This window comes from Panicum virgatum, chromosome 4K (genome assembly GCF_016808335.1).
Source record: "Panicum virgatum strain AP13 chromosome 4K, P.virgatum_v5, whole genome shotgun sequence".
Lineage (NCBI taxonomy): Eukaryota > Viridiplantae > Streptophyta > Magnoliopsida > Poales > Poaceae > Panicum > Panicum virgatum.
In genome coordinates, this window is record NC_053139.1 from 44,645,091 (window position 1) to 44,670,943 (window position 25,853).

The 25,853-nt window shown below is 48.6% G+C and overlaps 4 protein-coding genes and 1 long non-coding RNA gene across 12 annotated transcripts; 2 read left to right on the forward strand and 3 right to left on the reverse strand.

Moving 5' to 3' along the window:
• Positions 1–656: 656 nt before the first annotated feature.
• LOC120704277 (U4/U6.U5 tri-snRNP-associated protein 2-like) lies at positions 657–4,979 on the forward strand. Its single transcript, XM_039988610.1, has 9 exons — positions 657–1,155; positions 1,645–1,889; positions 1,971–2,055; positions 2,505–2,690; positions 2,764–2,934; positions 3,018–3,227; positions 3,973–4,144; positions 4,239–4,410; positions 4,495–4,979. Exons 1-9 carry the CDS (start codon positions 838–840, stop codon positions 4,586–4,588), a joined length of 1,653 nt encoding a protein of 550 aa, XP_039844544.1. The 5' UTR covers positions 657–837; the 3' UTR covers positions 4,589–4,979.
• Positions 4,980–5,490: 511 nt separating this feature from the next.
• On the forward strand, positions 5,491–7,375 carry LOC120704278. 8 transcript variants are annotated; one of them, XM_039988614.1, is made up of 3 exons: positions 5,491–6,305; positions 6,428–6,531; positions 6,768–7,375. In XM_039988614.1, exons 2-3 carry the CDS (start codon positions 6,465–6,467, stop codon positions 7,172–7,174), a joined length of 474 nt encoding a protein of 157 aa, XP_039844548.1. In that variant the 5' UTR covers positions 5,491–6,305; positions 6,428–6,464; the 3' UTR covers positions 7,175–7,375. The 8 variants fall into 8 exon arrangements, 4 of the variants coding, with proteins under 4 accessions (XP_039844548.1, XP_039844547.1, XP_039844549.1 ...); XM_039988613.1 differs by having other exon boundaries at positions 6,431–6,531; XM_039988615.1 differs by having other exon boundaries at positions 5,491–6,225; positions 6,431–6,531.
• Positions 7,376–7,421: 46 nt separating this feature from the next.
• On the reverse strand, positions 7,422–10,126 carry LOC120702271. Its single transcript, XM_039985990.1, has 6 exons — positions 10,118–10,126; positions 9,779–9,883; positions 9,469–9,675; positions 9,282–9,371; positions 8,239–8,946; positions 7,422–7,448 (listed from the first exon to the last, which is right to left on the reverse strand). The coding sequence occupies exons 1-6, from the start codon at positions 10,124–10,126 to the stop codon at positions 7,422–7,424; spliced, it is 1,146 nt and encodes a 381-aa protein (XP_039841924.1).
• Positions 10,127–13,612: 3,486 nt separating this feature from the next.
• Positions 13,613–14,451, reverse strand: LOC120702272. Its single transcript, XM_039985991.1, has 5 exons — positions 14,319–14,451; positions 14,132–14,228; positions 13,910–14,037; positions 13,756–13,837; positions 13,613–13,646 (listed from the first exon to the last, which is right to left on the reverse strand). Exons 1-5 carry the CDS (start codon positions 14,449–14,451, stop codon positions 13,613–13,615), a joined length of 474 nt encoding a protein of 157 aa, XP_039841925.1.
• An 18-nt stretch (positions 14,452–14,469) lies between these two features.
• On the reverse strand, positions 14,470–25,152 carry LOC120705242. Its single transcript, XR_005687851.1, has 4 exons — positions 25,039–25,152; positions 24,792–24,887; positions 14,678–14,822; positions 14,470–14,592 (listed from the first exon to the last, which is right to left on the reverse strand). It is a non-coding gene; the product is annotated as an uncharacterized LOC120705242 (long non-coding RNA).
• Between the last annotated feature and the right edge of the window lie 701 nt (positions 25,153–25,853).

Here is a 25,853-nt window from a genome sequence, read left to right on the forward strand (position 1 = left end):
GCGGCCGCGCGGCCAGGGCGCACACGGCGAGGGCGGCCGCGCCGAGGAAGGCAGGGGCTGTGCCGCCGCGAGGCTGGCCGGGCGTCATCCACACCACAGCACGCCGGCGCGAGCGCCGCCTCGGCCGGGCTGCCGCCGGCGCAGGCCTCGCCGCGGGCAGGCCTCCCCTAGCGGGGCGAGCCGCCGCCGCCGCACGCGCGAGCCAGTGAGAGGGCCATGGCGCCGCGCGAAGCTCCGCCTCGGTGGGGCCATTGCCGGCGCCGAGGCGGCGAGCTCGGTGCTATCCTGCCGCCACGCGCAGCGCCACTGCGGGCCGTGCGGCCGCGCCCCCGCACGCGTCCCCACCGGTCGTGGTCCCGCAACACGCCTAGCGCAGCACCGCCGAGGTCCTCCGCTGCGCGCGAGTCAGGGAGACAGAAGAAAAGAACCGTAAGGAAGAAGAAGATGGCAAGTGGGGCCGCTCGTCATTGAGAGGAGAGAGTTTAAGCAATTTTTGGCATCTAAGGGTATAATGATTTTTTCGCAGCTCCGTTATCCTCTATTAGCACTCATTCCATCCAAAATGATACACACGTCAAAACCGAAAAACGCGATAATATAGAGATATCAACAAAATTTTTAGTGGTATATATGGACATCGGGAACCTCTTTTTTTTGTTTTTTAATGGGATGAATGTAAAACCCTCCAGCAATCCACGGCGATCTTCGGCCTACTCGCTCAACCCGAAACCCTAGCCCCCGCATCCACCCTCCATCGTCGCCGTCCGCCTCCGCCCTCGCCCTCGCCCTCGCCTTGCCGTCTCCACGCCAAACCCTAGACCCTTGCTGGCGCGGCAGATGGGCGCGGACGAGCAACCATCCCCGACGCGCAAACGCGACCGCGAGGAGGTGGACGAGCTCGCCGATGGGGGCGCCGCCGGGAAGCGCCCGCGCGCGGAGGGCACGTCGCTGCTAGGGCTCGCGAGTTACGAGGACGACGAAGAGGAAGAAGCGGCCAGGGGCCAGGCAAATGGCCATCGCGCGGAGGGGGAGGATGGGGAGGTGGGCGAGGACGAGGACGACGACGAGGACGATGTGAGGAGGGCTCCGGAGAGGCGGCCGATGCAGGTGGAGCTGCGCCGTGACTGCCCTTACCTCGACACCGTGAACAGACAGGTACACATGCGAATGTGAATTACTCTTAAAGTGACCTGACACCTTGAGATATACATGTACTTGTAGCTATCGAATTACCAGTTACTGATATTGCGCCAGAGTATATAGAATAATGTGATTTGAAATTGCTGATTAAAATGTACAATCCTAATGGCTTAACCTACAATATGGTTTGTTTCCAAAAAAAAAAAAACCCTACAATATGGTTTCATCACTGTCTTCAAAGTGAATCCCAATACTATGATCGGTATACTAAAAGCTCCTTATATTTACCTCTGTCATATGTCTGTTTATCTTCATATAAACTATCTAGCATGGTGCGGCAGTTTATTTGGATTAATTACATATGCTTACCCTTGTACTGTATGCGTTACATATGGACTATCTATACTCTGGTGGCTGATTTCTTTGTTGCTTAGTCCGTGTAACATTTTTTTGGTTATTTCTAATGGTTATTTACATCTGAGTACATTTTGTGCTGCTTTGCAGGTCCTTGATTTTGATTTTGAGAAGTTCTGTTCAATATCCTTGTCAAATTTGAATGTGTATGCGTGCTTGGTCTGTGGAAAGTATTTCCAAGGAAGAGGCTTGAAATCTCATGCTTATACGCACAGTCTTGAAGCAGGCCATCATGTGTTCATTAATCTTCAAACCGAGAGGGCTTACTGTCTTCCTGATGGATATGAGATAAATGATCCATCACTAGAAGATATTCGTCATGTTCTGAACCCAAGGTGCTTCTCCATTACTTATAACATTATATTTCAACAATACTTGATAGTTTCAGGTTGCTAATTGGCATACTGTTCTGATAGGTTCACGAAAGAGCAGGTTCTAAATCTTGACAAGAACAAGCAGTGGTCTAGAGCACTAGATGGTTCCAATTATCTACCTGGAATGGTATGTACCCTCTAAATTGTCTGGAGGACCTAGATGGTCTCCCTGTGAGATGGTTTAACTGCTGTACTTTGTTTGCTATGCAGTCTGATCTTTTTTATTGAATTTTACTTGATCAATCCTACTAAAATATTTTTTTTAGATTCCGGAGAAGTTTTTTATTCGTGTATCCTTAAATAGTGAGCAAATGCAGTTTTATAAATTCATTGCAGTACTAGCAAAAGCCTGAATGAGCTGTGGACTTGCTTACAAATAACTGGACTCCTGATTGATCATGGAATTTTTTTCTTCAGTTGATTTGTCTGATTGTGTTATTCTGTTACATTAATGCCACTATGCCACATCTCAAGAACATGCTTTTATCACACATGGAAATTCGTAAGGACTTGGGAAACTAGGACTTTGGCTTATTGATTCATTTTATCTCGTCTAACTAAATCACTGCCCTGCAGGTCGGTCTTAACAACATCAAGGAGACTGATTTTGTGAATGTCACAATACAGTCATTAATGAGAGTTACTCCTCTGAGAAATTTCTTTCTAATCCCTGAAAATTATCAGCATAGCAAATCACCATTGGTTCATCGTTTTGGGGAACTGACATGCAAGATTTGGCATGCTAGGAACTTCAAGGGGCAGGTTGGTTTATTAAATCTGCTATTCCTTTTATGTCAACACGTGTCTCTTAACAAATCTTTTGTTTTTTGTCCAGGTTAGTCCCCACGAGTTTCTGCAAGCTGTTATGAAGGCCAGCAACAAGCGGTTTCAGATTGGTGTACAGTCAGATCCTGTGGAATTTATGTCATGGCTCTTGAATACACTTCACGCAAAATTAAAAAGTTCAAAGAGAAAAAACAGAAGCATAATACATGATTGCTTTCAGGTTAGCTTTTCTGGACATCAACAGCAGAATTTATATCACTCTAGCAGCTTATCAGGTCACACCTGGAATCACTGTTCTTGCAGGGAGAACTTGAAGTTGTTAAAGAAGTTCACAGGAAGCATATAATGGAAAAAAGAGAAGATGGTGATGAGAATGGTGATGCAAGTTCAGCGGTTGGAACAGCAGATGGTACTGTCACTGAAACATCTAAGGTCCCATTCTTGATGCTCGGTCTTGACCTGCCCCCTCCACCTCTTTTCAAAGATGCCATGGAGAAAAATATCATCCCACAGGTATGTTTTTCACAAGCACCTTTTTTCATAATCTCACGTGGTTGCTTAGCTTTGATGTTTATAGATGTAGAACTCTAGGATGAAAATGTGTGTGGCTAAGATTTCTGGGATCGATAATGTGAGGACCAAGTAAATTGTGTTACAGCTACCTTGAGCATTAATAAGTAAAGCCTTACTCCCCTGTCTGAATTGCTAGAGCTACTTTGGGATGGTGTTTCTCAGTTATCTTATACTTCAATGCTTACATACAAGATCTTTTTTTTAAGAGATCTTTTTTTTAAGAGCTGTGAGACAATATGCATGACATAAATTTTGCGCTTAGTGCTCTATACTTAACTTTGCTGTAATCCTATGCTTCTATTTTTGTTCTTCTTAGTACAAAAGATGCTTGTTCTTAGAGTCTCATTTGAGTAATACTTTCTCGTTGCCATCCTAAATTTTCATGGAACATGGACATGCTTGTAGGATATCTGTATGTGACTGCATATTGACCAATCACGTTGTTGGAAAATACCAGTATGGCAAAGGCTGCTATGCCTAGGGCTTTTAGGTCAAATGATTGATCCCCTACATAGAACATATCTGATCCCATTCTAGAATTACACTTATAGGTGGAATATTGTTGATTTAACACTATTAAACCTTGACATTTCTTTCCATGCTTTCTTTCAGCATTGAGATATTCTGTTCTAGTTTGTTGTGATTGGGTATATTATTAGAATTCTAAATCTATCGTTCTGTTCAGGTCCCATTGTTTAACATACTGAAGAAGTTTGATGGTGAGACTGTGACAGAGGTTGTCCGCCCATTCATTGCTCGGATGAGGTACCGTGTCACTAGGCTGCCGAAGTATCTGATCCTTCATATGCGACGGTTCACCAAAAATAACTTCTTCGTCGAGAAAAACCCTACTCTAGGTGAGATCTTGTGTTCACTTGATTATATATAATTTTTTGCTCTGCTATCTGGTAACTCACTTATTCTAAGAGGTTTTAATATTCGACGTGACAGTAAATTTTCCTGTCAAGAACTTGGAATTGAAGGATTACATTCCATTACCCAAGCCCAAAGAAAATGACAAGCTACGTTCGAAGTACGATCTTATAGCAAACATTGTCCACGATGGGAAGCCAGGCGAAGGATGCTACAGAGTGTTTGTACAGCGGAAATCAGAAGAAGCCTGGTACGTTCCTTAGATAACACGGAATTGTTTTTATGGGTGTAAATATGGTAGCCCAATTTAATCGTTTGATAATCTTCATCTCAGGTATGAGATGCAGGATCTCCATGTTACTGAGACTCTTCCTCAAATGGTAGCTCTTTCAGAAGCCTACATGCAAATATATGAGCAGCACGAATGAGTCGCAGTGGTCATCATGTAGCCTTCCATAGCCAGTGTTTTTGCTTAACAGAGATCAGAATGTTGCCAATTAATCCTTTGGAGCAATTTTTCGTGGGAAGGATCTGGTAGTTCCTTTGCACATGTTCAATCAAACTTAGCTACTTGAGAAGTAGAGCTTGAGGAACTGTACTAGGCTGCTAGTTTGATGTTTCGGAGACTGCTTTGAATGCCAGCTGGTAGAGGGAAGTTTCTCTGCATATTGTAGTGCAGCCTGTACCTGTTAATCATTTCGCTTGCAACCGCTACAGTACTGATAGCGTGGCAAGCTGCTAAAGTAATTTATATGCAAACCGCACAGAAAATGATAATCTGTCACGAATAATGGTAAAACTTTTTTTAAGCGTACCACATACGGTTGAAGTCGCCGGATTGCCGCTGTGCTCCAGATGTATTGATTTGTGACAAGTGAACATGAGTCTACATTCGTGGCTCGTAACCACTTCGACAATAGTTTTCTCAAATTTTTGACCTTCCCGTATGATTGTTCAGCGAAAGTGCTCAAATGGTCGCACGAGAATCATCGAGTTCAATCAAAAGCAGGACTCCTGCGTGCCGTATCTGCTAGGGCTAGCCCTTTGCATCAGTTTTTCCCGTTTCTCACTAGTCGCGGAGCACAAAATTCCGATGACGGACCAGGCCAGCGCGTCCACGGTCCATGTAGAAACTAGGTAAATAGCGCGCTTCGCTGCGTCCATTGTGTTCCGTGGATTATATGGGCCGGCGAGCTTTGCGCTCTATCATTGCGTTGGGCTTTCATATTGCTTATGGGCTGGGCTGCTGTCTTTGGGTTGGTGTTTGAAGTAGGTCGGTTGGCAGCAATGAGGCGCAGGGGCTGCGGTTTGGCAGGGGTCGGTTTGCATGTCGGGTTTCGTTAGAGCCAAGGCAAGTGATGCTAGAACCGCTATCACCTCCTCGACCTTTCCAGAGAAAGGCGACTGCAGGCGGAACCGAGGCGACCTCGCGTCTCCACCGGCGAGACCGGTGGTCCCCTTCGATTCCGGTGGGCGTTTGGCCTGCCGGAAGAGTGGGGGACCCCGGATCTGCTGCGCGGTGGTGTAAATAGTCCTAGTAGTTCTAGGTCCAGTTTTCTGTGCGCCATCGTTGTCGCGGGGAAGACGATGGTGTGGGGAATAAGGTGGTTCCTGCTCCTTCTCCGTCCGTTCGGCGTCGTTCCTGTTGCTGGCGGGGAGCTGGTGAACCTTTTGTCTCACGGATCTGGGCAACTGGATCCTGCGTGTTTGTTCCTCGTCTCCAGCTCGGGTACTGTGGTCTTTCTTCGACCTTGGTACCGTGTCGGAGGTGAGTTCTTTTGTTTCCTCCTCAGAGGGCAAGCTGTGGGTTTTGTGGAGGTTGGGTGGCCGGATCGGGCTCGGCTTCACCTCGGCGGCGGCGGCCGTCGATGGCGAGCGCGGATCCGGGGGTTGCAGAGGTCGGGGCGTGTCCCCGGTCGATGGGCTACAGCCGACGGCGACTTCTGCTGCGACTCCTTTAAAAGCCAGGGTGCGATGGGGCCTCGGCAGCTCACGGTGAAGATCGGCTTCTTCCTCGACGGCGATAGCTGGCGACGACGAGGTCGGCGGCAGGGGTTTCACGAAGGTTCCAGGGGCTTCTTTGCATTTTCTCTTTTGGTTAGGGTCCTTTGTGAAGTTTGGCTGTATCAGCTTCCTCTGTATCCTGTACGTACGTCTCTGTATGTGTACGAGTACTTGTACGTTTTCCTTATCTAAGAATACAGATACATATTATAAAAAAAGGCAAGTGATGCTATTTAATGGAGGTTCGCTCTTTGTTGGCACAGCAGAAAAAAGAGCTGCCTCCGTTCCTGCGTTGGAGCAATGGAAATGTCGGCCAAGAGCCTTAACTGGGAGGGCCACATCATGGAGACGATCGGCTCCGTCGCTGGTACGTAGTGCTCCTTCTTGTTCGTGTATCCAAAGGCGAAACGGTTGTGTTTTGTGGTCGTCTTTGTTCAACACTTGCTGTGTTTTTTCATCCGTGTAGGAGGTGTTGTTGCCTATGTTTCTGCTCGCACGATTTTGAAGGATGTGGTTAAGGCTTTACAGGGGTCCACGCCTTCTATTCGTTCAACAGTGTTGATGGTTTTTATGTGGCCACTGGGTTTGTTGTTGTTCCCTTAGGAGATGAGATTGACGATCTTACTCTTCTTGAGGCAACGGGCGAAGCATCACGCACAAAGGATGGAGCAGAGGAGGCAGCAGCCAAAGCAATGATTGTGGCAGCAAAGCGTGATTTTGGCGTTGTTGTCAGCGATTTCAGTTTCTGTGAGGTGGAACGTCTCAGAAAAGAGAACGAAACTGTTCGCCGGAGCAATTTGCTTCTTAGGTCTGGTTGGGCTCAGTCACTCGATCATTTGAAAGTGCTTCAGGATGCGCTGGGAGCGATCACTCTTGATGCTGTTGGCGATTGTCTGAGCAACTCAATTGGTTTGCGTGCTCATGAAGCTGCTGTGTGGGCTGAGGAGAATGTTTGGTCCGGCACAGCTGCGTTGGAAGAGGCGGCTGGCGAGTTTATGGATGAGAACTGAGATGGCTGTAGTTTGGTCGTGGGGCATAAAGTTTGTGTAGTTGCCCGTTCGTTAAAAGATAAGGGTAGGCAATGTTTTGTATGCGTCAAAATGGCTGCTGGAACTTGTTTGCTTTTGTATGTTGCGTCTGCTATAGCCTCATGTAAGGTTCAATGCATTTGTATACATGTGCTCGATTATATGAAGTAGTGATCTAGTTGTTGTTCCCAGTGGAGTTGTCTACGGATGCAAGTAAATCGGTGTTTGATTATTTAATCGCACGAATAGCAGCAGGCTGCAGGAGACATAAAAGATTTTAAACAGTGGAAAGCACAGCTTTGAGAACTGAATGCTAGTTTGAACGATCATAGTCATCACAGATCTTTGGTACAACAATAGATGTTCAACCAGAAATACTTAGCCACATCCAGCAACTATGGCTGTAACGAAGAGCTGTCGCAGCAGCACATTTTGTCAACTAAACACACACAAAGATGAAACCAGCAAGGAGAATTCGCCAGGATTATGTTCACTGGCATTTTTAGCTGAGCAGGCGAGCGAGTGGTCTAGTTGCAGTATCCTAACATGACTCCGAACATGGTTTCTAATACTTTGTGTGCAAAGCTGATAAAAAGCTGCCCTCTGAACCGCAATTGGGTTCTACGTTTTAGTTGGTGTTTCATGGTGGAACACCTAAAAGAATATTGGTCTACCTGTTGTGATGATGTTGTCTGACAAAAGCAATTGGCAAAAGAAATTGGCATACCATAGTTAGCCACGCTAGATGCTGAAGCACGCAAAAGAATCCATTCCTAGATGGATAGGGAGTTGCTGATTCCGTGGCTCTAGGATAGAGGCTGCATCAACGGGTGGTTATATACAATGGATGGAAGGTTTGCCTCCTTCTGCAATCACATTTAATATGACCACGGGTTAGTTTAGTTCATAGGTACTGCGCAAGTGTAGAGACTATTTTTTTTTTTGCATAAGGTCAGAAACGTACAGTACTTAGTTGTAGCGTGCTTGGTCTTATAAATGATCCCATCACGAAGGATTTTCAAGACAGCCAAAGCAAGCTCATCAACGCGAGAGGGGTTGCTCTTGTTGCCAGTGAAGATGAATCCAGTTTCTGGGTGGTCAGAGATGTTCTGCTCACCATGAATCGCCTTGACTGGTAGCAGATCACCAAAGCTGTCACAAATGGAGATCAGTCCATTGATGAGGCTGGTGTAGCGCTTTTTCTGAACATTATGATCTTCAAGTAGATTAGTGATTTTGTCTTGCAGAATCTCATAGAAGCAATCATTGTTGAGATGATCTTGTTTCTTTTTGATGAATGCCTCACTCAAAGGTTGCATCTTCAGATCACAGGTTTCATTGTGCTTCTGAAGAAGAGCCAAAGCAGCATCCCTTTCCAGAACCAGGCGGACCACTTTATCTTGCATTGCAGCACTGAAAAAATTGCTTGCATCCAACTTCTCTTGTTTCATCTTGAGAACACTGTGACTAAAGTCATCTATGCTCACATCTCTAGCATTGCAATAGTAATTCAGCACTGCCTCGCATGCACTTTCATCAGCTTCAATGTAAGAAGGTTTTGGGCTGCCAAAGATGATAGTGGATGAATCTGCCTCGGGCTTGTTGCCACATGGCAGATCAACATCCATCCACGCTGTCTCCATGCCAAGGCCTTGGAGGGCAGAGTCATATCCAGAGCCATGCACTTTGAGTTTAAGTTTATCCATAACTTGTTTGAGGATGAGTTGTCGAGAGATGTGAATGCTATCATGCACCTGTATCAGAAATATACAAAATTCTTGTGACTGTTCCTTTTTTTGGAATGTATAAGCCTAGAATAACTAAATTTGTCCACACAGTTTATGCAAATAACTGTACTACTAATGGCATGCATGAAGTAACAATAAACCAGCAGTGCTATGGACTGCATACTTTTTTCCCTACTTCTGAACACCCACAAAGGCCTCGTGTGGAAAACCAACTGAGCTCAAAAGATTTCATAGGTAATAGTAAAGTTGTGTGCAGAAAACAGCAGTCTAGGCTATCAGCAAAGAGATTTTACAGATGCAATCAGATGTGAGTGGATCTAATAAAGGAGGCAGTTATATACCTTTGGCTCGATGATGACAGGCGAGCTCAGCAGAGAATCATCAAAGAAACTGATAAGCGGTTGCTTACCATCCCAGGAAGAAGCAGCATCCTGCCGAAACAATGCAGACATGAACAATCATTGTGCCAGTGAGAAATCTGGGATGTTTGAGGCTCTGTGGAATCATAAACATGTTCATGTTCATTACCATTTCTTTTTTGGCAGGTCGAACAGAAGAGGGACGGGTCAGGTTGTGTCCACTGGTGAAATCGAAGAGCTTGTTAGGCAGATCTGGTCCTAGGCTGGATGTCGGGCTGAGAAGTGGCAGCGTCTGCTCCATCTCCGCCTTGACCAGAACAGGACCATGCAAGAAAGGCTTTACATTCACTATGGCCGGGTCTGAGTTGTCCACTTCCTGCCAAAAAATTAGATAGGAAAGGACCGAGCAAATTATTTAATGCAAGGATGTAGAGAAATTTGGAAAGAAACTCTCTTTTTTTTGAGATGGTGCTACATACATGGACTTTCTTTGATTTGATCCCAAGAAGGCTGCCATCATCTGGATCTTGAACGGATAGGAGGATCTCGGCATCCTTTTTTGCAACGTCACTGCTACTGTTGTTCTGAAAAAAGCAGAACGCTAAGTTTAGATGTGAATATAGAAAAATGATAGGCACCTAAGATGCTTAAGAAAAGAAAACGGAAGAACAGTGCAGTCAGCGAACATGCGAGGGTAAAAAATGGAAGATCCAGCATGTCCAAGAAAAAAAAGGAGGGAGACTGAATTTGCACCGCATTTGTGGAATGGATAAGCTAGTTAGGTATAACTGCTGCACAAAGAGGGAAGAAATCTTTACCTGGTCCATGGTAGGTGCTCCGCGCGTGGACCACTCCCTGAGCATCCTTTTTTTTGGATTTAGTAGGTGTTGCTGCTCCATGGCTGATGTGGGGGAAGCTATTCCAAGGCACCGAGAATATATGCAGGCCTGTCTCTGCAAGCGGAGTACGTGTCGATCACCGACAGGCCTACTGGTTAAAACCAGCAAAATGCTACTGTTGGCGGTATTGGTATTGTCAGTATGAAGGAACAAGAATCCAAGGGAACACTTGCATGAATGGGCTGCTAAGTAACTGGGCTGGGCCATAGAACTTTGGATGCGTATAGCAGAAGACGTCTAGCTCTTTCAACAACTAATTGCATGGGATGGTATCCTCTATATTGTCGATGCAGGACGGCCCATCGCATCTATCACACACTAGTGGCACAGGTAATAAGAGTGTCCAAGCGTAAGTTTACATTACAAATACCGTAGTCTGGGAATAGAAGGCTACAGCTAGGTAAGTACAAAAGACGTGTTCCAGCAACATATCAGAGCCGCCAAGTTGCTGGGCACCCATTACCGGCCTAGAAGTTTTGAGCACAGTCCATGTCATAAGCTACACATTAACAGCAGCTCTAGCCTTCATCTACGTTAACATCCTAGCTTGGTTACTCATCATCTTCATCGTCGTTCATGGATAGCTTCCTAGCTGCACGCGGCTTCTTTTTGGAGGGAACGCTAAGCAACAAAAACATAATGGAAATAAGAATCTTCACAGGATGTAAATGACGACAAAAAATGGGATGGGAAGAAAGTAACCTATTCTCGCAGTCACTATCTTCGAGATTCCCTTCTGCATTGCTGTGACTAATGGGATGTTTTTCCTACATTGTGTAGTAATTTACTCAGCGGAGATAGTGCTCTGATATTGAGTATAGAAAGATATAGGAGTGCCAAGAGTATGCAAGGATGGTATACCTTGGTGAGAGAGGGTGTGATAATCATCTGGGGAGCATCGCTGTCCAGCACATCCTGCAGTGGCCATGATGAGTCTAGGCATATAAGAGTCACCAATCACAGCTGTATGTAACTGAGGCTAGCCTGTACCTTAATAGGTGTAGAGGGATTCTTGTCTGCTGGATCAGATTGTTTGGCAGCTATAGAGGCCTGAAGTAGTTTGTTTCCTTCTACAACGTCTGTTGTGCCTGCTGGTCGCAAAACTCGATCTCATTTGACATTCAGGATTTTACGTGAAAAAAATATAGCATTGCCTAAGGAGAAGAAGATACATACATGGTGGCAGTTTGGCAGCCTCGCTGTCCAGCACATCCTGCATTAGCCATGATGAGTTTAGGCATATAGGAGTCACCACTCGCAAGTATATGTAACTGAGGCTAGCCTGTACCTTAATAGGTGTAGAGGAATCCTTGTTTGCTGGAGCAGACTGTTTGGCAGCTATAGAAGCCTCAAGTAGTTTGTTTTCTTCTGCAGCGGATACTGTGCCTGCTGGCCGGAAAACTTGATTTCATTCGGCATTCAGGATTTTGTACGGAAAAAATATAGCATTGCCTAAACAGAAGCAGATACATACATGGTGGCAGTTTGGCAGCCTCCTGTTCTTCCAGCTCTGTAACTCTTTGTTGTCGGTCGAAACCCACCGGCGAGCAGCGACAGGCAACACGAAGAGCCGGGAGGTTGCCGGGGCGCTGGCAGGCACTGCTCCCTCGTCGACGGCCCGCAATTCCAGCACACGCCGCGGCTTGTGAAGACGCAGGGCGTGCCACCTGACCTATACCCGATCAGGAAGGTGCGAACGTGCTTGCAATGATTTGCCTGCATACACAAACACGTGGAAACATAAGTCCGAGCCATGGTCGGCTCCCCGGGACGACTCTTGCATCGGCTTTAAAGAGCCGATCGAGTCCCGGTGTCAGATCGGAACTGCATCTATCCAGATATTGATGAATAAAGCAAATAACTGTAAAGCTGCTTCAATTAAATCTAACTAATCTAATCCACGACGGTAAAAGCTTCACTGCTAGATCGGAACATCCTACACGTGACTGGGCCTAATAAACGTAACAGATAACTAAACTGTAACCCAAAACAGAGGCCTAAGAACTAGCAAGAGCCGATTCCCGGATCAATTCCCTGTTGAGACTAGAGCAAAGCATCTAGCACGTCACCGGATCATCCAATCCGTTTGCAAGGCCTAACCTAGCAGATATTATGCCAACTCTCAAGAATAAGAGCAAACCATAACAGATTAGATCTATTAGATAGAAAAGAAGCAGAGTGTTGTCTCCGTGCAACTAACTCTACGTAACAAGAGTTAGCATAAGATTGAAACGTGACTGCACGGAAACAACATGATATTCGTAGATGATAAGCAACAAAGCACAACAAATCTACTAAAATCCATGCTACGAATATCGAGATAACTAATACTACTCGCCATCAAAAACGCTTCAGTACAAGTAATATCAAGGTAAAAGCAAGAACAACGCTGCCCTGATCGCGAGAAGCGATCAGGGCAGCATGGCGCTTACTTGGATGAAACCCTAGGATTAGGGGTGGCGCTGCGCCGAGATTGTTGTTTGCGAGACGTGATGACGTTCTTCCTTCATGAATAACATAGGGTACATATTTATAGTCCGGAGACTTTGGAAACAATCTAAAATAATCTTGTCCCGATCGGACTCTACCTCTAATCTTAAACTAAATCTAAAGATACATGGCCCATATGGCCCAAATGCTCACGCAGGAGCCGATTTACAAGCCTTCTTCAATCTTCTGCCTTAAGCCCATCTTGCTCTCGGCCCATAAATTAATCCTGTTAATTTATGGCGATAACACTCTTGTGAAAGAATCAACCCTAAAACTGGTTCTTCCTCTTCGAACAGCACCTCTGGGCACGCTGAACTGGAAATCAAACTTGGCACCATATAGCCTTCTAATTTGTTCAGGAACATATCCCTGAACATTTGAGGAAAGGCTCACAAGGCTGTTAGCTGGTAATCCAACCATTTCTTCTGCGACTGCCCCAAAACAAATGATCTCAATTGTCTTTTCCTCGCCATCCGAAGGAACCTCTAGATCAGTGGCAAGGAAAGCAATCTTGTACCTAAGTTTTCAGAGGATTTAATGCCGTCAATAGAGCCGCAATGCTACAGATCTAGAAAGTGATTCAGCATATGAATATTGCACAGTTGTACCTTGGAATGGCGTCTGTGCTAATGCATTCAGCGTCATAGCATTTGTAGGTATCTCCATTGGGCCTTGTGCTCCTCTTGCATTTGGTGCATGCTAAATAGGACCATTGTTCATTTGGGACCAATTCCTTTATCTTTGGTATGACCCTGTAAGTGTTACCCTGTCAAAAACCAAGTGCGAGAAAATCAGTGTACTAAAATAAGCAAAGGAAAATTAAGCTTCTCTATGGGAGAAAACACGCCTCCGCCTCATGCGGGTTGTCGATTGCTGAAAGTTCAGTGACAGTTGCATTTTGGGGATGTTTGTCATGTTCCTCGCCTATCCAATATGGCTGGCCAACAGCAGCTCCAAACTGTTTTCATAGTGGGCATCATCAATTCGTATCAGCATCACACAATAAACACATACCATATTTTTGTGGTATAAACTGTTTGCATTTGCAGTAAATGAATCAAACATACCTCTGCTGCAGCATTGCTGTTTCTTGTAGAGAAGGATTGACGTACCATGCGGCTGTTGTGGAGCACTGAAGTGTGAGGCGACCTTAATGTTTATCAGGAGGTTAGACAATTGTCAGAAACAGGTAATTCACGTAACAACAGCAAAGGCACATACCATCAAAAGTGCTTGAAGTCACACCAACAAAAAGGAGCACCACAGGAGTATCCTTGCTCATTTCCATGAGGGCCTGCGCATCGAACCTCTCTGCGTGTGATCCCCACAAGGCAAGCACATCATTGTCTCTGAAAAACAGGAAGTTCCACAAGACAGTTACATGGTGCTGTAGTTTAATTATTTAGTGTCTAGGTGCACATGGTGTCGATCACATAATCATACCTGCCATCGGTAATGTGCACATTGACCAGTGATTGTATTCCATTTCTTGTTGATTTCTTTGCAATGCGCGAGCACTTAGTAAACATCCCAATAGCATCTGTAATTAAAAAAACATGATTAAGTGTAGCAGTGCAGGCAAAATATAACATGGATATTATACTATGGAAATCTGAATTGGACATCAGACCTGACATCTGATCTCTGTTACCCACTCTTTCACGGAGCACCTGAAAAGGCACTATGGAGCATGCGTAGAGCGGAAAGTTTGTTGGTACTGCAACAACTTGATTTATCTTGGTGTGCTTGGTGAAGCGAGCCATGTACGGGTGATCAACGACGCGATATACTGCTCTTGCATTGCAGACTTCAAAGTATTGTATAGTGTACACCCCGGCTTCTATAAGCTTTGCCCTTTGTTCATCAATCCATTTTGTTGGAACAACAGCCTCCATGGCAACATTCTAAATATATATAGACATCATAAATATGATGGAAGACACACACAGAATCGTAAGAAGCATAGCCAGTGGTCATAGAAGATAATACCTCTTCATCCAGCATGATGAATTCAAACCTTGACAGTTTTGGGGGCTGCTCATTGGTGAACTTTTTGTAGAAACGAACAGCTCTGACCCTCACTTTCCAGCAGGAATGATCTGGACAGACCTTCTTCAATGGGATGCAGGCCATCCTGCATTCATAGTTTGCAGACCACAGTTACTGGTGGGAACAGCAAACAATTCTGTGATGCAAGCGCAGAGGCGTAGACAGATGAGGTACAGCGTACATGAGAGAGCAAGAGCACACAAAAAATATCTTAAAACAGGAACCAGAGTATTTGGGCACAGCATTACTGTCACACCACAAATCATATATGCAAGGTCGCATACGCGAACTATATACAAAGGAACTACACAGAATCTAGGATTTCCCTATAAACAATATTTTTTGTGCTAGCTGTAGCAACTCCTTCCTCATCCTCAATAACCATTGTCAGGCCTTCACGAGATGTCACTCTCGAGATGGCAACATACAACTGCACATGAGTGAAAACTGGTTCCCATAGATAGACACCAACTTGGTTGAGTGTCTGTCCTTGGCACTTGTTTATTGTCATAGCATAACAAACTCTAACTGGAAACTGCCTACGCTGCAATGTGAAAGGCCAACGCGGGCTTGTGCCGTTGAGCACTATTCTGGGAATTCCTACCAGCGCACCAACACGGGTACCAGTCATGATTTCAGCCTCAAGAATGTGGTCACCCAGCCTCCTAATCAGCAGCCTTGTTCCATTACAAAGCCCCTGAGCCTGGTCAATGTTGCGCAGGAGCACGACAGGAACACTAACCTTCAGCAAAAGGCAATGTTGCGGATAATTGTTTAGCACTATAGAATTGAGAACTTCGGGTGGGTATAATAGCTCATAATCAGAAGGCATCTCCATGGAGTTTGCAATCTGATCAAAACTACGATATTCTTTAGAATCACCAGGCACCCTGTCCACCATAATTTCATTTAGCTCATCAACAACCATGTTTACAGGACATACTATGCATCTTTGCGCTAGGTACGACACAGAGGAGAAAGACTTGTCAAAGCCCTTGTAGACAGCATCAATAATTGCCGAAGGTTTGTCACCCTTCGGGAGCGTAACTATATCATCAGGTATGGTAATCCATGTATCTTCACTGTCTCCATCTTTTCTATGTGTTGGAACCTTACCCTCACCTACATCCAGCACCCACTGCGCAAATCTAGACATATCTGCTCTCTCTGAAGGGCTTAAGGCTGGATTGGAAAGACGCATGTTCACTATTAATTTAAGCACGCGCACATGTTTCCAGAGAGGTGATCTGATAAGCGAAGCATTCAATATCTGACAATGGTCTGCCCCCTGAATGACATGGAGCACTTGTCTGAAATCACCTCCCAATAAAACAGGCATACCCCCAAAGGGTCTCGCTGCATTGGAAGGCTCATCAACAGATAACAGATCTCTAAGAGTTCGGTCAAGTGCTTCAAAGCAAAACCTATGTGTCATAGGTGCTTCGTCCCAAATAATAAGCGATGTCTTTTGTATGAGGGCAGCCGATATAGTCCCCCTACCTATATTACACATACTTCTATCATGTATATCCAGCGGTATTGTAAACCTCGAATGCGATGTTCGCCCTCTAGGCATCAACAGAGCAGCAACTCCTGAAGACGCAACGGCCAAAACTATATGATCCTGATATCGCAATTTTGCAAGAATCGCCCTCCATAGAAACGTCTTGCCCGTGCCACCATGACCAGCAATGAAGTATACAAATGACTGACGCTGCCACACACTGCATATCACGGTGTCATAAATAATCCATTGTTCGCTGTTAAGTGCTAAAGCCGCAGCTGTGGCTTCAGCGGCTAGTGCAGCCCTATCATATGATAGCTCTTCTAGAATTAGCCTATTAGAACCTTCATCATGTCCAAGTTCTGAGGGGGAAGGCAGATCATAGGAAGATATAGACAGCCCATTATTCGAGAACATCGCAGAGAGTTCTCTCAAAAGTCCTGACAGCAGAACACTATCTGTAATGGCATATTTAGGATTACCAATATTTTTCCGCATCTTGTATTTGATATCATCGGCCATATATTTCCAGTAGGCATCAAAAAGTGCTCTCACATTGCCAATATCGCAGTACACTAAAACTGTCATAAATATGCTTCTAAGCTGAAATGCAGTCGCCCATTGTATAGCCTCATCAAACAGAAAGGCCCACTCAGTATCATCACCAATGAGCCCACGTGCCTGGCAGGCCTCTCAAAATGTGTTGTATACAACACCCTCATAGGTTCTAACATCTTTGTAGTGAAGTGCACCTCTAACGACCATAAGCAGCATCCTAAGGTAGAACGCATCACCCATGCCTGGATGAATGTAACGCAGCCTACCGATTTTGGTCCCGCGCCTACGGCCCTCCCATGCCTTGTTCTTGTTGTTCCAAGTGTAATAGTTTGGGAACTCACAGTAGGTGTACTGTCGGGTTGCTGAAAATCTTTGATTAGCAACAAACCATTCTGTCAATGTGCTCTTGCTTGAATCGGGATCGTCTACAACCCCCTCCAAATTATCCTCCTCCGACCCAGCTACTATATTCATACCCGGAAGGTGCACGTGCAGTCTCTCAACCGCCGGAAATTTCTCATGTATCTCAAAACCAAGCAAGCGCCACACAGCTTCACACCATGAAAGGTATCTTGATTTAATGTACTCAGCTATCTCATCCACACCACCAGCACTGGCTGGCTGCATATCTATGCTCGCAGAATTGTCCGCAGCAACACCTAGCCTTGCATCATCCTGGCCTTTGTGGCAATACTTGAAGAGATACTTTATAAGGTAGGAATGATTGCAGGCTTCTACGTTGATGTGTGCTTGGAATTTCTTCAGGACCTGAAGGTTGTGTGGCACAACCCATCTATTGTCAAGATCCACACCGCTTTTACGGGCCTTGACACCGGTATCTCGCCGTCGATAAATAGGGAACCCATCCGCATCGAATGTGGTTGTGTCTTGAAAACTCTTTGGAAACCTCTTAGAACACTTTCCATCTTTCATACATGGGCAATTTGGATCAAGTTCACCACAAGGACCATGCATCATGAATTCCTGTACTAACACAAAACCCAGTGGATCTTCATTTGGATCAGGCAACTCTGCAGATATAAACTGATCTGCAAACGCAGTTGAAGGTTCGCTGTTGCAGCCAGTTTGCCAAATAAGAATATGAGCATGAGGAAGGCCTCGTTTTTGGAACTCTATAGTATCAACAACTGAATACAAAAGAAGGAATGGTAATGTCGAGACAATTCAATATATGGACAGCTAAAAAATCTCAGCAAAGGGTAATTCTCACAGGCTGTGACAGGACCGTAGGCTTCTCCACTCCTAATATCCTCTATATATTCCTGTAGTTTCATGTGGAATACACGGCTGGTGATATCAGCACGATCTGAGGGTGTCGGTACCCCAGGACTGGGGTACCCCCTCTTGCTGTGTCTAGGCAAGAGTCTCATAGTTATCCTTAACTACGCCCTGACGACCGAGCAGCCAGACCCCTGTGGTCCGGAGCCCTACTTACCCGGCAAACGGCCCCGGATCCACTCCCCGCTTGGGGAAGGTCCGGCGACGCCACATGCCCCGAAGGAGGTAGCCCTCAGCCAAAACAGCTGGGGGCCCCGGACCTCCCAGGGAGTACCGGACCCCCGCCGGGTCCCGGACCCCCATATACTATCCGGACCCCTCAGCAGGGAGGAACCGACACCCTGCCTGGGGCTGGTCAGGAGCCGCCACGTGTCCGTAGGTGCGGGCACGCGCGCGGGGCCGCGTGGCTTCCACTGGAAGACTCGCCTACCTACCGCATTCAATGCGGTAGGCGGAAGTGCGCTCTGCCACAGCAGAGCCCGAGGCGGCTTTTGCCAGGTTGCACTATTGGTTGCGTGTTACCAAGGCGCGCAGAGCAGTTGCTGGCGCCGCCCACGCTGCGTATATCAGTCTACTATGCCAGTTGGACGCGACGGCTCGGCTTCGCCATTATGACGCCTACACGGTAGCCTCGACAGACTACGCCGCAAGCTACATTGCCCCAACGGGCGCCTCGCCGATGGGACGATTGAGAAACCCCCCTCGGTCAGAGAGTCTACAGGGCAATGAAACATATCCAAGAAGAGATTCTCAACCGCTGTAGCTCCATTGAAGCTTCCTACGTAGTATATTATACATCCTTGTTGAGCCCACCTGTCGGAGTCCGACGCCTGTGAACGCGTCCTCCTTGCACTATAAAAGGGGGACGCCCGCTAGAGAAGGACTCAAGCCCGGCTGGGCAGAGGATAGACTCATTCATACTAAGAGCAATACACCACACAGTGGATGTAGGGTATTACGCTACGGCGGCCCGAACCACTCTAAATCTGTGTGTTCTTGCGTTCTTGCCCCCAAGCTAGATCGGCCTAATCGCTTTGCACTTCCCCGAGTACTTCCCCTCGGGGAATAGGTGGGTGCGTTCCGCCACCCGGCTGTGGGTACCCCCAAAAGCCCACGACATTTGGCGTCGTCCGTGGGGACGTGCAAGCGTTGGCTAGATCTCCAGGCATCTGAGGTTGATCTCATCCTCTGCAACGGCGACGAGAAGATGAAGAGAGGCATGGCGGCACCTACGCCGCATGTCGCAGCGCCGAGGCAGCGGCGCCTACTGTGCGTCGCCACTGCGACACCTCAGAGCCGACACGGTGGCGCGCAGCGGAGACGCCCGCTGTACGTCACCCTACAACACCTCTGCGTCGGCTCAAGGTTTTCTCTCAAGCAACCACCAGGACTCCCCTGCGGCGACATGGCATCGGCTCAAGGCTTTCTCTCAATGTGAAGGCTGGAGCCGACTGCTGTGGCCCGGGGGAAGTCTACCGCCGTCTCCTCCTTCGCCAGGACCGAGTCTCTCTCGGTGCTGCTGCAGACAGGATCCCGCCACTAGGCGCGGGGGCCTAATGCCAGCACCAAGGTCGAGCCGGCGAACGACCGCCCTTCTCCACGCTCCGTACTCATCCAAATGAGCACCCAACTCATGATGAGCGATCATCGGGCTGGCTTTCGATGGCAGACGGCGGCGGCTGGGCCACTCCCATTCAAAGCCAAAGAATTCGTCTCTATGCTACCTAGGCATATGACAGTTCTTAGGCAGGGAAGGGCCCCCGAGCTCCCAAGGTGATGCTGGATGATGCAGTTCAGGCACGTCCAGGATGCCTTCGCCTCCGATGACCGTGGAGAACTCAAAGGTGGCGATTCCACTTCGGTCGGGAATGTGCATGCCTTACAGAAGGCGGCCGAAGGTTACCCCTGGATAGGACTAAGAGAGCACATCCTTGTAATAACATGGTGCCTATGTGTGGTTCGGAGCGATAAAGGTCTGCCCTTGTAAACCCGATCTCTGACTTCATCGCACAAACAGGCAACGCCAGCAAGTGGTTCAGAGCGGTAGAGGCCCGGCCTCGCAATCCCGACCTCTGACGTACACCACGATAACCATAATAAAGGAGCATTGCTTTCTCGGTCTTATCTAAACTTTACCTTGGTTACACTTATCCGCTTTGGTTTAACTGTGTCTTTCTCCCAAACGGAGTCTTTTCTTTAGTTACTAATGACCCAAGTTGAGTTGCTGGCTTGTGGTCAAGCGGGGATACCCCTTCTAGCCGAAAGATAGTTCGGACCCCTAGGGACCTGCTCAGGAGAAGTGGTACCCATATCCTAGGGTAGAGAAGCTTCGTGTAGCTTAGCCTGGTAATGTACCCTAAATCTATGCACTTCACTACCCTGTTACGAGTCCCCTAGTATCCGAGACTGCTGTCCCTAGAGGTCCCGGGCTCCTTTCTGGTATAAGGCCTGGTTTCCTACACCTTGCTGCAAGGTCCGGTGGCATAATTCATGGGATCGTCAGCAACGACTCAAAGTCCACTCCGGTGGCCCGCTCCGGCGGAGACCGCTCGCCACGATCGCTCAAAGTCCACTCCGGTGGCCCGCTCCGGCGGAGACCGCTCGCCACGGTCGCTCAAAGTCCACTCCGGTGGCCCGCTCCGGCAGAGACCGCTCGCCACGGTCGCTCAAAGTCCACTCCGGTGGCCCGCTCCGGCGGAGACCACTCCCCACGGTCGCTCAAAGTCCACTCCGGTGGCCCGCTCCGGCGGAGACCGGTCGCCATGGTCGCTCAAAGTCCACTCCGGTGGCCCGCTCCGGCGGAGACCGCTCACCACGGTCGCTCAAAGTCCACTCCGGTGGCCCGCTCCGGTGGAGACCGCTCGCCACGGTCGCTTAAAGTCCACTCCGGTGGCCCGCTGCGGCGGAGACCGCTCGCCACGGTCGCTTAAAGTCCACTCCGGTGGCCCGCTCCAGCGGAGACCGCCCGCCACGGTCGCTCAAAAGTCCACTCTGGTGGTCCGCTCCTGCGGAGACCGCCCGCCACGGTCGCCACAGCCAGGTCCGGGGAAGTGATTCTCGCTCCCTGAGCGGTCCGAGGTCCGTGTAGCCGCTTGGCTTGGTTCCATACCCCAAGCCTACACCTTCGCCGCCCTATGGAAAGCGCTCTAGTACCTGAACCTGACAAAAGGTGTTCCAGTCTCCAAGGGGTCCGGAGCACCCGCTCTCGACATGAGCACGCTGACACAACCAAGTTACATGGAAACACATCACGATAGTGGCCCCATCCGTGGGTTCGTACCTCTCCCGAGGTGGGCCCGAGGGCCACTGTCGGTACCCCAGGACTGGGGTACCCCCTCTTGCTGTGTCTAGGCAAGAGTCTCGTAGTTATCCTTAACTACGCCCTGACGACCGAGCAGCCGGACCCCTGTGGTCCGGAGCCCTACTTACCCAGCAAACGGCCCCAGATCCACTCCCCGCTTGGGGAAGGTCTGGCGACGCCACATGCCCCGGAGGAGGTAGCCCTCAGCCAAAATAGCTGGGGCCCCGGACCTCCCAGGGAGTACCGGACCCCCGCCGGGTTCCGGACCCCCATATACTATCCGGACCCCTCAGCAGGGAGGAATCGACACCCTGCCTGGGGCTGGTCCGGAGCCGCCATGTGTCCGTAGGTGCGGGCACGCACGCGGGGCCGCGTGGCTTCCACTGGAAGACTCGCCTACCTACCACATTCAATGCGGTAGGCGGAAGTGCGCTCTGCCACAGCAGAGCCCGAGGCGGCTTTTGCTAGGTTGCACTATTGGTCGCGTGTTACCAAGGCGCGCAGAGCAGTCGCTGGCGCCGTCCACGCTGCGTATATCAGTCTACTATGCTAGTTGGACGCGACGGCTCGGCTTCGCCATTATGACGCATACACGGTAGCCTCGACAGACTACGCCGCAAGCTACATTGCCCCAACGGGCGCCTCGCCGATGGGACGATTGAGAAACCCCCCTCGGTCAGAGAGTCTACAGGGAAATGAAGCATATCCGAGAAGAGATTCTCAACTGTTGTAGCTCCATTGAAGCTTCCTACGTAGTATATTATACATCCTTGTTGAGCCCACCTGTCGGGGTCCGATGCCTGTGAACGCGTCCTCCTTGCACTATAAAGGGGGGACGCCCGCTAGAGAAGGACTCAAGCCCGGCTGGGCAAAGGATAGACTCATTCATACTAAGAGCAATACACCACACAGTGGATGTTGGGTATTACGCTCCTGCAGCCCGAACCACTCTAAATCCGTGTGTTCTTGCGTTCTTGCCCCCAAGCTAGATCGGCCTAATCGCTTTGCACTTCCCCGAGTACTTCCCCTCGGGGAATAGGCGGGTGCGTTCTGCCACCCGGCTGTGGGTACCCCCAAAAGCCCACGACAGAGGGCTTTTGGCTAGGCTCTGATCTTAGTGCCTCTTCTATCTCTGTCCAGTTAGCATTGCAGGTGAAAGTTGTGAATAAAGTGGGAGAACCATAAGTCCTAGAAATGGCCATGCAATCATGATAGTTCTGATTCAGATTGCGTCTGCTGCCTGGATAGGAAGCAGGCAAGATTGTTTTGACCCCTACATCCTTACCAGTGGATGCACCTCTTCCAAGTGCATCAGAGATTCCCTGATATGTTTTAGTCCGAAGGAGTTTTTGATTAAAAAAATGGAAAGAAAGTCTATTGGCCTCAACACATGAATAGGCATTAACACCATATTGCTGTGAAAGACGACCTGAACAAAGGATTGGGTTTGGCTCGCCTCTACGGTAATGCTGATAGTAGGAATGGAATTCCATCATGCTCACTTCAGTATGATTACCACGGCATCCTACAGGGACATCCTTAAATTTGATGCCTAACTGGTAACCCTTATCACCATATGGAAAAAGAATTGGATACTGTAATGCCATAAGAGCAGGATGGATAGGAGGCACACGTTTGAACCCTCCCTGTTGCGACTCAAGAATTATATCAAAAGGATGTGTGGAAGAAGACATATCCCCGACAAGAAGCGCAGCCAATTCATTCACTGCCGGTAGACTATATCTGTCCGCACTTGTACCAGATGAGCCAAAAAGTCTTATCCGAACATCCGGAGTGGTAGGAGAACGCAGTCTATCCCGAGCCATGCGGAATTGCTTAACTAAAGGATTGCATCGATCGAACATTGAAATCAGAGAGTCAACAACATGAGTATCGATTGCAGAATCGTCACTTGGGCCAGAAGAGTGGATACCAAGCCTATTCTGGACTTCATTGGCAATGTCATAGATGTACAACTGCGCATACTGGGGTCTGGTACCTTCATCTGGAATTAACGAACCAATACGATGATGAACCACTCCATTTATTCGGAATATATAGGGGCCTCTACCAGTATTTATGGATCTGTCAATGTCTACTCCTAAAGAGGTAAAGGCAAATATAGAATTATACTGTCTGATAAGCTTCATGAAATTCTTAGACGCCGGACCTCCATTGAACTTGATTAAATCACACAACGGTGGAGGGAATGGCCTATGCTTTGGAAGAGAGATACGGCCACCACGGCAACATGAATGGTAAACAATACGTTTCTGCGCATATGAACTTAAACTAAGCACGCGTTCCTGGTACCAGAAAACAGCGCCACAATGCTCGCGTATGTAATCTGGCCCCCCCCATAGTAGGAACGACCAGAATACATCTCTGCATGAAACAGATGAAGGGCTAAGATGTGCGGACATAGAAGACAAACGGTGTTCCCTGGGAAGCAGAGAAGGAAACAATCCAGAACTATACCTTTTAGCAGAGCTGAATATTCTTTTGGGAAGGCAACTACAGGCTCAGCCAAAGGAGCAGAACCGATAGACGCTGCATATTTGAGCAGATAGTATGAAAACTGAACCTGAAAAAACATTGCCAAATCCCTAAACGATGCAGGCTAAGGAAAGGCAACCTTTTTTCATCAGGTTTCTGTTTTTGTTCCTAGACATTCTTCTGGCCCTATTCTCTCGAGCAGTGTTTGCAGGCACAAGGGGGCAGAAATGGTCTCCTAGGCAAAATGGCTAGGTCAATCATACGTAGGCAGGAACATAGCTTAAAAAAATGGCAAAGTTTTGAGCTGAACTCACTGGCAACAACGCAACGTCTTGGGCCAACAGGGATAGAGGTTGAAGTTGAAACAACAACCGCCGTCGCAGGGAAAGGAACATGCCGCATAGGCAGCCGCGGGCGTACATTTCTACCACAAGCAGCGCCTACACGAGCAGCCAAAGTGGCCGCAACAGCCTCCTCACGACGCCATCGCCGGGAGGCAACCAAATCAGGCATAGTACACCTACGGCGCACGTTCCTTTCAGTGGAAGGCGCAGCCTCCCTGCAACGGCGCCGAGAAGGAGGAGCATCCATCTAAATGCTAAGATCAGAAGGACATCTCATGTGAGAGCCAAAGAAAACAAGAATCACCAGCGCAGCACTACAGTAGGACACGCACACAGAAATCAGAACCTGTAAACCGTTACCGCACCACGACAGCAGCAGGCAGGTATAATCTAGAACAGCACAGACGCACAAAAAATAGCAGCTGCAATGTACCAAAGGCACCCATAGAAACATGGAGCAAAGCCATGCAATCTGTATACTGTGGAGCCGAATGACATACGCGGAGTAGAAAGCTATAATGTAAGCCACACGCAGCAAAACTAAGCACACACCTGACGAACTGCAGTAGGACCTGGCGAATGGGAGCACGACTTGAAGAACTGGAGCCGGAGATCAGCACGGGCAGCGCGACCGACAGTGTTAACCCGCTTCGGGAACCGCAGGGAAGACAGCCCACGAATGGGAGCAGGCGCACAGGGAACACATGAAATAGGAATGCAAGAATCAGCACACGATGGTAGAAGAAGTACACCACCTCCCGATTCGGAGTTCATCGAATTGCACAGATCTGGAGCTCACCGTGAGGCTTGGGAGAACAGAGCCAGCACTGAAGTGGAAGATTCGGGTATCGTTTGTAGCGCTGGTGGAAGAGGGCGCCGCCGGCCGCGACAGACGACCTGCGCACCGGCGGTGGGCTGGCGGCCAGTGACCTACACCAACGAAGCCGGACGGCAAGGGCGGCGCGTAAGGTTGGGCAGGACAGCGGCAATGCAGGGGAAACTTCTGCGTATCGTGGGGAGCGTACCTGGAGGAGGGCGGTGCCGGTCTCCACTGACGCCGGTGCATCGGTAGCGGGCTGCACCAACGAAGCCACCCTCCAAAGACGGCGGCGGCGGACGCTACCCAAACCCTACCCCGCCTCCACAACTGGGAGACGAAAGCAGAAAGGGACGAAGCGAGACCTCGTGCGGCCGAGTTGTGGGGAATCGTCGGGGCCCACGGCCTGGCGAGGCGTTTCCTGAGGCGGTTCGGCACGCGGACTCACGGAGACGGCAGGGCCCACCGCGCAGGCAAGGCGGTGCGCACGCGGGCTGTGAGGCCGAGGAATCCACGCCCCGCGTCGACCGTCCCCTCCGCTGCCGCTGCTGGCTCCCACCCCCAAACCAGGCACGTGTCGGCACGAGGACGACCGTTTCTCCCCAAGCCGCCCTCTCCACGGTGTATAGGAGTTAGAGTACTTCGTAGCAAGATTTGGTCAGAGGTCATGGTTGAGCCTGCGTGGGAGGTTGGACTTAGCAGCCGCCAGCCGCTGCAGAATGGATAGAGATCTTTGCTTTCTTATTAGCCCGTTGATTTGAGGCAACTGTTTACTATCAGGCGCAAAAAACATGCTA

Excerpts from the sequence above, each read along its gene's own strand:
- LOC120704277 (XM_039988610.1), top strand. The coding sequence starts at position 838 with ATGGGCGCGGACGAGCAACCATCCCCGACGCGCAAACGCGACCGCGAG. Across the intron at positions 3,228-3,972 it reads AGAAAAATATCATCCCACAG|GTCCCATTGTTTAACATACT; the intron begins GTATGTTTTTCA and ends CGTTCTGTTCAG. Across the intron at positions 4,145-4,238 it reads CGAGAAAAACCCTACTCTAG|TAAATTTTCCTGTCAAGAAC; the intron begins GTGAGATCTTGT and ends TCGACGTGACAG.
- LOC120704278 (XM_039988612.1), top strand. The coding sequence starts at position 5,748 with ATGGTGTGGGGAATAAGGTGGTTCCTGCTCCTTCTCCGTCCGTTCGGC. Across the intron at positions 6,226-6,430 it reads GCGGCAGGGGTTTCACGAAG|AAAAAAGAGCTGCCTCCGTT; the intron begins GTTCCAGGGGCT and ends TTGGCACAGCAG. Across the intron at positions 6,532-6,799 it reads GACGATCGGCTCCGTCGCTG|GCAACGGGCGAAGCATCACG; the intron begins GTACGTAGTGCT and ends ACTCTTCTTGAG.
- LOC120702271 (XM_039985990.1), bottom strand. Across the intron at positions 9,372-9,468 it reads GACCTGCCAAAAAAGAAATG|GATGCTGCTTCTTCCTGGGA; the intron begins GTAATGAACATG and ends TTGTTTCGGCAG. Across the intron at positions 7,449-8,238 it reads ACAAGAGCAACCCCTCTCGC|CCTGCTGCTATTCGTGCGAT; the intron begins GTTGATGAGCTT and ends TGTCTCCTGCAG.
- LOC120702272 (XM_039985991.1), bottom strand. The coding sequence starts at position 14,451 with ATGGCTCGCTTCACCAAGCACACCAAGATAAATCAAGTTGTTGCAGTA. Across the intron at positions 14,229-14,318 it reads TAACAGAGATCAGATGTCAG|ATGCTATTGGGATGTTTACT; the intron begins GTCTGATGTCCA and ends TTTTAATTACAG. Across the intron at positions 14,038-14,131 it reads GTGCACATTACCGATGGCAG|AGACAATGATGTGCTTGCCT; the intron begins GTATGATTATGT and ends CCTGTTTTTCAG.